This window comes from Oreochromis niloticus, linkage group LG11 (genome assembly GCF_001858045.2).
Source record: "Oreochromis niloticus isolate F11D_XX linkage group LG11, O_niloticus_UMD_NMBU, whole genome shotgun sequence".
Taxonomy (NCBI): domain Eukaryota; kingdom Metazoa; phylum Chordata; class Actinopteri; order Cichliformes; family Cichlidae; genus Oreochromis; species Oreochromis niloticus.
In genome coordinates, this window is record NC_031976.2 from 25,078,696 (window position 1) to 25,088,107 (window position 9,412).

The 9,412-nt window shown below is 40.0% G+C and overlaps 1 protein-coding gene across 1 annotated transcript; it reads left to right on the plus strand.

Moving 5' to 3' along the window:
* Positions 1 to 3,732: 3,732 nt before the first annotated feature.
* Positions 3,733 to 9,224, plus strand: trim35-28 (tripartite motif containing 35-28). The gene is made up of 6 exons (XM_003458796.5): positions 3,733 to 4,391; positions 5,211 to 5,306; positions 6,060 to 6,290; positions 6,394 to 6,416; positions 6,622 to 6,740; positions 7,318 to 9,224. The coding sequence occupies exons 1-6, from the start codon at positions 3,978 to 3,980 to the stop codon at positions 7,890 to 7,892; spliced, it is 1,458 nt and encodes a 485-aa protein (XP_003458844.1). The 5' UTR covers positions 3,733 to 3,977; the 3' UTR covers positions 7,893 to 9,224.
* The last annotated feature ends 188 nt before the right edge of the window (positions 9,225 to 9,412 follow it).

The window sequence follows — 9,412 nt, forward strand, 5'->3', positions numbered from 1 at the left end:
CTTGCCTAAATGGCCTAAAATTCATTAACCATAAATAACAATGAGAATAAAAAATTTTTTGCGTTTTTTATAGAATTTATTAAAAGTCAAAATATGAAATTGCTCACTTAATAAAAAGTTAAGACCTTTAAATTCACTAGTGCATATGAGCTGTACCTCGGAAATGCACACGTAGATTCGTGCAGTTTATCCCACTCAGTGTGGGGTGCTCTCGAGCTCTGTCATACTGGGAGGGAAATGTGTGAACTGGACTCTACACAGATACTCTGGGGGTGGAAACCTTATCTGAACCAGTCAAGGACAGCTAGAAGTTCCTGAGGTTACTTCAGTAATATCTTTTGCTTTGGGTCATTAAAATGCTGAAAGCTAAACCATTGCCCTATTCTCAGATCACATGCACTGTGGGAAAGGTTTTCTTTGAGTACCTCTGTGTGGGACTACATTTATCTTTTCCTTAGTTCTGGGCAGCCTCCTTGTGCCTCTGCCGAGGAGTGCTGCCATACTACAATGCTCAGGCTCGAGGATGGTGCTAGTCCAGGGGATATGCGATGCCTGGTGTTTGGCAAAAAAAGGTTCTGATTTTTCCTTGTGCGCTCACTCTACGTTTAAGTCAAACCCTCACCACAGTTCAGTTTCCATGCAGCCGATTGCCAGAAGAAGCAGAGAAATACTGAACCTCTATTACAGTGATGCGTTGGGCTCTTGATCACCTCCCTGACTCAGGCCCTTCTTGCTTTATTTCCCATTTTAGCCAAATGGTCAACTCTAGGTGGAGTCCAGTCCAGACACAGTATGTGATTTGGTTATGCTTTTGTAAAATAATTAAATTTTCCATCGCATTCAGGTTCTGGCATCTGTTCACAGCTTTATTAACAGCAAAAAGTATTTTTAATGTTGAGGTTGTCAGAAAAAGAGCATTAGTTTCACAGCAAATGCATGTTTGTTTGTTGGTTGGTTAACTGAGGACTTCCTGAAGCCTCTTTACAGTTTGTTGTCCAAAACCCCAAACTTGCACTGAATTGTTGCTACTGTGAGCTTCACTGTTTTGGTTCCTGTTTAAAACATTACCAAGATTGTTCAAAAGACACACACACACAAACCAAAACACACATTTTCCACACGCTGTCACTGTCCTTCTAAAAGGAAATTTTCTCTTTTGTTTGTTTTCTTGGTTTGATTTACTTTTTGGAACTACTTGTTGTTGCAGAATTCACAGTGTCTCTGAGTTTGGTAACTTTACTCTGCTCAGTGGTTTTCAAGTATCTTGAGGCAAAACACACTAAAGGTTAAACTGGATTATTCACACCTGCCAAAAACAAAACACCATATCTTACCCACAGAAGAACTGTGTCATCAGTTCTTCTCTTAACTGTAAGCACTTTTCTTAACACCATCATCATCACTTAATCATCAAATTTTCTACATTTCTGGTAACGGTCTCTTTATCGCAAACAGTCGAGTAAGTTAAAGGACGAGTTTAATTCATTTACTGACAAAGAGAGAAAACACACATTAATAAAAGTCAAAGATGTTTTCACTGAAAAACTCTCCTTGTTATTTTTATTCAAATTTCCTGTGGATAATGCAGGAATATTCATTTCACCATGATGGAAGTGTAATAAAAATCAGATATAGTAAAAGCTTTTGTTCAGCTCAAGCATTTCCTTTGAGAAGCCAAGTTTCTCTCAGAAAGGATGGGTTAGGTTTCCTTTTCAGCTTGCTTGGCACCATGTCAGCCAACTTCTTCCCACAGTGGAGGCATTTGGGCTGAAACTATGGCCAAGCTAAAAACTCTATAGTTAGTAGAGTGTCTTGACTGCTTGTGTTTTGCTTTAAGCAAAAAGAAATTCATCCCCCACCACCACCACCACCCTCGCAGATTTTTGTTTTCCTCATCGACACCAGTAAGGGCCTTTGATGCATACTACTGGTAAATGCAGCTGCAGTTAAAGGGAAAGTTTACAAGATGTTGGTGAGATGGTTTGGAGATGATGGCACACACAAAACAGAAAGGAGGCGGAGCTGGAGTTGACAGCTCCGTTTAAGCATTTTGGAGACAAAGTAAGAAAAGCAAGACTGAGATGATTTGAACTTGTGCAGAGGAGGTATAGTGGATATATTGGGAAAATTATCTTAAATATGGAGATGCCAGGCAGGAGGAAAAGAGGAAGACCACAGAGAAGATTCATGGATGTAGCAACCCCTAGGGGGGCCAAGGGGAAGAAAGAAGGCTTTATGGTCAGTTGCAACGACAATTTATGGTTGACGCCACATTTCAAGGGGCACACCTTTGGGGAACCACTCTTTAACAATCACCACTCAGAGTACGACGTCACGCAGTGGTGCTGCAGTGCCATCTATTGGATACCCTGCTATCATCTCTCAGAACAGTGTTTTGTAAAACAAATCTACTGTATGATTGCATCAGTGTGACTAAAGGATTGATGTTCCAAATAACGCAAAGACTGTTTAATAAACTAAGATGAACAGAGGAAACCAGATTAAGTGCAAAATCCTGCTCCAGCTCTTTTATAAACTCTAAGCAGCAAACAGGAAAAAGCTTTAGATTCTTCACTGGCAAGTAAAAATAAAGAGAAAATTTACAAAAGCAATGTGCTTGTGTGCTGCAGTTATGTATCTTCATAGATTATGCTTGCCAGGTTTAAGAATCGGTTAAGTCACCTTAAGTTATTTCTACTGCACAATGACAGGGAGACATGTTGATACTCCAGGGTGTACATCAAAATATGAGGCAAAATGAAAGGAAACACAAAAAATAATAAAACCATCTCAAATAATATTTATTCATTATGACAGCCTCAAGTAGTCTAAATGTACAAAAACTAATTAATTTGGGAACTGCATAGTGGGCATGCCTTTTTATAAGTCTATGCCATAGTTCATAGGTTTCATTTCTCCTTTCACTGGGGGGGAAACACCTTCTGTTTAAATGGGACTTCAACACATTTTTATCCTTTGCTCTCCCCATACTGAAAAAATGTTCTACATTTTGATTACCTTTAATTTTTAAAAATCAACACCGTAAGGGAAGATGGTTTTCTAACATCTGGCTGCAAAGCACCAAAACGTTTCATTGTGGGTCTCCTGCAGGCTAAGGTGTTATTTAGTTTCCACGCTGCAGCGAAGTGGAAAAATGTTTGTCACTGCAGATTTTAAAGGTTGTGCAGATTTCTTTGGAATAGGCTTTAAAAAAAATAACCACGAAGAGAAAGAAAAACAGCCACAAGAATTGCAAACATCCACTGGGTGAAACTTGCTGACGGTGACTGGCACAGGGTTTTCCCCTGTGTTGACACCTATCTGTCAGTGTCATGAGAAAGCTGTCGTTCTGAAAGAAATGTGCTAGCAGATGGATGGATGGATGGCACCATCTCTGAAACCTGAACTGAAATAACAGCAAGGAGCTCATATAAATGTTACTGGGACAAAATAGAGAATACATGAAAGTAAGACTATGATTGAAGGAAAAGAAGAAACCTCAAGTTCCTTTAAATGCTGGCTGTTTATGGAATTTTTGAATGTCAAATTTAAGAAAAAATAAACTTCTTCACATCCTTTTCAGCACTAGAACCGTGTCCCTCATTTTTCCACACAAGCAAACTCTTTCTCTTATATTTAGTTTGTTGGGATCTGCTCATCCTGCTCCTCACCAGATGTTTACTGTTCCCTCCAGGACCACTAGAGGGCAGTGCTTCAAAAAAACAGTGAGTAGATCTGCTTCCTGTAGCACAAACACGGAAAAGGAGTTGGGGAGGGAGAAGTTGTTGAACTTCGTCAACGCAATGATAGTAAATTTTCGTTATTTTTTTGCTTTCTGTTTTAATCTAACCAACATTTCGCCAGTTCTCGCCGTGGCCTAACCCACGGAGGCGGGTGGATTCGTGTCTGTCTGCCTTTAACTGTCGATTTTCGGTGTTTTTGAAAACGAAAGCAAATTGAAGCGGGCCTGTGAAGCCATGTCTGACAACATGGATGAGGATGAGCCTTTACCTCTCCAGCAGGACCTGACCTGCCCTGTATGCCAGGGCATATTCCGGGACCCGATGCTGTTGCCTTGCACCCACAGCTTCTGTCGGGAGTGTCTGGTGAAAAATTGGGAATACAACAAAAAGTGTCCCGTCTGCAGGGAGGTGTGTGAGGAAGACAAGGCCATCGCCAATCGTGCGCTCAAGAGCGCCTGCGAGACCTTCCTTAAACAGACGAACAAACGACCGAAAACCATTCAGCCCAGTGAGGCAGTCTGCAACCTGCACCTGAAACCCCTGGAGCTGTACTGCGAGAAGGACGAGGAGCCGGTGTGCGTGGAATGCGTCACTCTGCACAGCACCCACAGGCTGTACACACTGAGCGATGGAGCGCCCATGTGCAAGGTAAGAGTTCCCCCAACCAGTTTTTCAGACTCTTCTTGAGAAAAAATGGTATGCAATCCTGTTTCCACAAGGAGGAACTGGTTTGTTTGAGATTTCTTAAAAGCTGACAAACTGTAGTTGAGGTAGAGCTGCCCATTTAGTAATATGTTATGTAAAGGTGTGTAATTAACAGTAAGTTTCCCAAACGTGGTTTAAGGCCAGTGCCAGACTAAAAAATAAGTTTACAAATAAGTTTTTAGTTAGCGTTAATGCCCTTTCTATCAGCTATGTATGCTCTGATATAATGTCATCAGCAGGAACGTTGACAAGTTTGGATCTTCTGTAAAAGGAGATCATCAACAAGTAGAACAGATGCACATAATCTGCCATTAAAGACAGAAAATTGTTCACAGGATCGTTACTGCAGTTTGTACACGCCCCCGAAGCACCACAGTGAATGCTTGTGAATATCTTGGCCTGCAATAAACGGTGTCACCCTTTTTTTGGTAACAGCTCTCTGGTAACTCTTTGCCCCACAACATTTTTTGTTGAAGCACAATCTTTTGGGCAGCAATGGCTCTGGTAGTAGAAAGGGTCAATCCCCAGATCCTACGGTCTGTTGAAGTATCCTTGAGCAAGATACTGATAGATGGCTAGCCCTAGTAGAAAGAACTTTGAATGCTCATAATAAATAGAAGGCACAATATAAGTATATAATATAAGTACCAGACCATTTACAATTTGATGTCATCTTATCTGTCTAACATATGTATATTTGTGTTGTGTGTGTAACCCTTGTCACTGGCCTAAAGGATTTTGTGATAATGATGTTTTTTGCAGAAAGAGCTGAGCGACAGAGTCCACATTTTTGAAAGGAAAGTGGACACTTACAAGAAAACATCTCGCAATCTCAAAAACGCAGTGAAATACATCAAGGTAGGGTCACTGACATGTCTCACGGTGTTCTTATTACATGTATAGTGATTAAGCTGGTTATTAATAGCAGCAGTACTGGTATTTTAAATTCAGACATCTTCAGTTTTTAAAGCGTGGCTCCCTGGGGCGATCTGTAAAGTACTTTGCCCCCTTATGCTAAACTGATCCGGTGCAGATTACATTCCAAAGGAAAGATGAGACTATAGAACATGTAGATGGGAAGTTATGGAGAGAAATATGCCTGAGAAACATCTCAAATACGTACGATATTATCCACGGGCAAAAACTACACTGTACACTGATTTATGTGTAACTTCTGTGGACTCCAAAATACAGGCTTCAATCCACACAATAATACAAAGCAATTTGACCACACATGCGCTGTTCTGTTTATTGAGAACAAGAAAAGACTTTTTCATTAAAAAAAAAAATTATACATGAAAAAAAAAAAGACAAATACGGAGAGCGATCCCAGATGTGTCCATTTCACTCTGTGTCATGAAACAAAAGTTTCACAAACGCTGTACGCAATTGTACGCTTGTGGATCATATCGTTCATATTTGCAACGCTTTTAAAGCATATTTCTCTCCATGGGATATGGGGTATTCATTTCACTGCTGCACATTAATATTTTTCTGGTACACAGCACAAATGTACAGTACAAATGCAAAACATAAAACACCAGAGGCTGCTCACATCTGATTTCATACGCGATGTTCCATAAACAAACTCTCTGCTCTGTCTTAATACAGTATCAGGCTGAAGAAGCAGAAAAACAGATCAAAGCAGAGTTTCAGAGGCTTCACGACGTGCTTACCGCAGAAGAAGCCATGCGGCTTAAAGCACTGTCTGATGAGGAGGGGGAGAAGATCACTGCCATACACAAACTGATTGAAAGCACAGAAAAGGATGTTGTCGCTATGAAGGAGCTCATTGATACAATTAAGAAGGAGATGGGCAATGAGGATCTACCGCTCCTTCGGGTAAAAAAAAAAAAAAGTCTCTTATCACAATGTCGTTTTGTGTCTCACGAGTGCTTTACATGACTTGAATCAAACTCATTTCGGTCACTTTTTTTTGTTTCAGAATTTCCAGAATTTAAAAAGACAGTAAGTCCCTGCAAAACTCGATGTAATCAGAAATAATCTTTGCAAAACAATCTCTGTTATAGATTAAATACATCTAAAAAAATTCATTACAAAGATGTTTTTAATAAATATTTGCACAATCTATTTTCTTTATGTAGCTCTCTTTTTCTTTTGCTAAGTTACAACTGTCTCTCGTTAACTTTACACATTGCCGTCTCTTGTCTAGAGCTCACTGGCCTCGTTCAGAGCCTCGCCTTCCCTACGGATCCCTTTTGAACGTGGCCAAACACGTTGGTGGTCTGGGCTTCAACGTATGGAAGAAAATGCAGTCTCATGTGAAATATTGTGAGTACGTTACACGGTGGGATTTTGGAACAGTGGAACTGCTTTTATTGTCCGAAATATACACAAATTTTAGAAGGCCCCATTTTTACTTTGAACCACTAATTGGTAACATTTCCCCCTTTTGAAGACACACATGCACTAGAATGCATCTCATAGGCTAAATTTTATTATAGGAATTGTGAATGTAAATCAGCATTACACTTCAGTCATTGCCTGAAAACCAGTGTTGTAGTGGACTGAGCTGTTTATCATGTATTTGGTATCATTTAACAGTGATCCAGATCCTCCATGAAAACTGAACTTGTGCTTGTTGATGGCTATGCGACAGACAGAAGGCAAAAATAACTAGTCTGTTTATTTATTTCAGACAGAAAGAAATGCCGCTGAACCTTGGAATCAGTACATTTTAATACTAGTTAGTCTTTTCCTGCCAGCACTTAATAGTGGATGTTTGTAGTCTTGAGCTCTAGAACAGTGCATGGAGATTGTATGTGACTTTCATACATTTCATACATTTAGCATATCTCTTCACAAGAAATTTAACCCCATTGTGCCTTTTCTCGCCTTGTGTGTGCAGATCCAGTGCTGTTGAACCCGAACACAGCCTCGCCTTGGCTGTCTTTGAGTCCAGACCTGGTCAGTGTGAAGGAAAGCTCAGAGCGGCTGACCGTCCCCGATAACCCAGAGCGCTTTGATCCCTGCGTCTTTGTCCTAGGTGCTGAAGGTTACACCTCCGGGAAACACAAATGGGATGTCCTTGTAGGTGACAACCCCAAGTGGATAGTGGGAGTGTGCAGAGAGTCATTGCCGCGTAAAAAGAAGTTTACAGTCGCAACAAACCGCGGTGTGTGGGCCTTAGGACTGAGCAAAGGGGTGTATAGTGTAATGACAACTAAGCGTGAAGAGCTGCAGCTTCAGCAGCGACCTGAAAAGATTCGAGTCAAGCTTAATATAGAAAAGGGAGAGGTGTCATTTTGGGATGGAGGGTTAGGGAAGCACCTGGTCACACTTACACACAAGTTTGAAGGTGCGATATTTCCTATTTTTGGTCCTGGCCTCCATAGCTCGCCCATGGATCTGGTTCCAGGAAAAATAGCTATACACATGTCAACAACCCAAGATAAGGTTATTGACGTAAAGATGCAACATTGAAAATCAATGATGAAAAACTTTTAAAAGCAAGATAAACTCGACAACCCTTTACCAGTCGGTCAGGGGTAACGAGAACATCAAATAAAAGTTTAAAAGATTAAATCTGCCAGTAGATGAAACATCAGTTTAAGTATAAAGATGAAAATAATGACGCTGACATAATGTTCGAAACGCATGATAAAACACAATGTCAGAAACGCAATTTAGAGTGAAATGCCTAAACTTTAAAACATGCAAACCAGCCTGCAAAAGACAGTCAAGATGAAATGTGTTGACGGCGTGCAGAAGACAGAAACCAAGAAGTGATCAAAGGATGACACTTTGTGCCGTAGTGCCTTTGCTGAGGGAAACCGAATCCACTGATCTTTTGGCACCTTGCTAGTGACCGACCAAAGGAGGAAAAAGTAAACTGAATTTGGGATGTCACGGTATGTTGTATCGAAGATGATCGCCATGATCGAAAGTTTCTTGCTGTGTTAATATTACCCATATGATAGTCTCATAAATAATTAACAGTGACTGTGATGTATGACACCACCAACATAGGTGGTGATATTACAGCTTAATGTGGGCTGCCGTTCAGGCTGCGATTTACAACCACAGTAAGGATGTGGTTATTTATATCAGAGCGATGAGTTATCAGCCTGTGGTCCACACACAGACACTCATGCTTTTTGTCCCGTTTATACTCATAGATGTATTTTGTTGTTTCTTTCTTTTTTCTTTGTTTTCACTATGCATTGCATTGATGGAAGATTTCAGGCCTTATTGATTTGTTTATGAGTTCACGGAGTTGCCTTTACACAGTTTGTTTTGCACAACTGTTTTCTGGCCCTCTGCACCTCCCTACCCTCATGTTTTGAGCGTAGTTAATGTGGCCAAACAGAAACAAAACACATGACGAAAACAAAGGATTGGACTGATAGCTTTATTTATTTTTTTAACCAATGAAATAAAGGCGATGATGGTGATTAAGTTTGAAACTTCACTGTTATATCTAAAGTCATTTGCTTCTGGGTTTTAGGGGATGTTATTGTAGTTGTTGTTAGCCTTTGATTCAATTTGATTTTTGTGAGGAATCAGAAAATTTTCTCAAATATACACTTAAAAAAACGTGTTTCAAATGTTTTTGGTGATGCTGATGTTTTGGATTAAAATGCAAAATGAAACTGCTGATTGTTGGGATAGTTAGACTGCTATGCTGGCTATCATTCACTATACTAAGTTCATGCTTAGCAACACTTTGTGATATAAAATATACTACTGCAGTGTGTAACCTCAAAACATTAACACTTGTGTGTCAGTCTTCAATTAAAAAAGTTTCAAATTAAATGTGTGTTGACTTCTTTTCAAAACATTTACAAACAGTATGGGGAACTTTATTCAGCAGGGAGCAGAGGAGTTCAGCAGTGGTGAAAATAATACTTTAACCTGTTTAATTTGCAGAAATCAATAAGTGCTTACAGATACTCAAACAAAAAGCAAGAACATAAGAGGGAGAATGAGAATGATGGGGACAG

Excerpts from the sequence above, each read along its gene's own strand:
- trim35-28 (XM_003458796.5), top strand. The coding sequence starts at position 3,978 with ATGTCTGACAACATGGATGAGGATGAGCCTTTACCTCTCCAGCAGGAC. Across the intron at positions 5,307-6,059 it reads ACGCAGTGAAATACATCAAG|TATCAGGCTGAAGAAGCAGA; the intron begins GTAGGGTCACTG and ends GTCTTAATACAG. Across the intron at positions 6,291-6,393 it reads AGGATCTACCGCTCCTTCGG|AATTTCCAGAATTTAAAAAG; the intron begins GTAAAAAAAAAA and ends TTTTTGTTTCAG.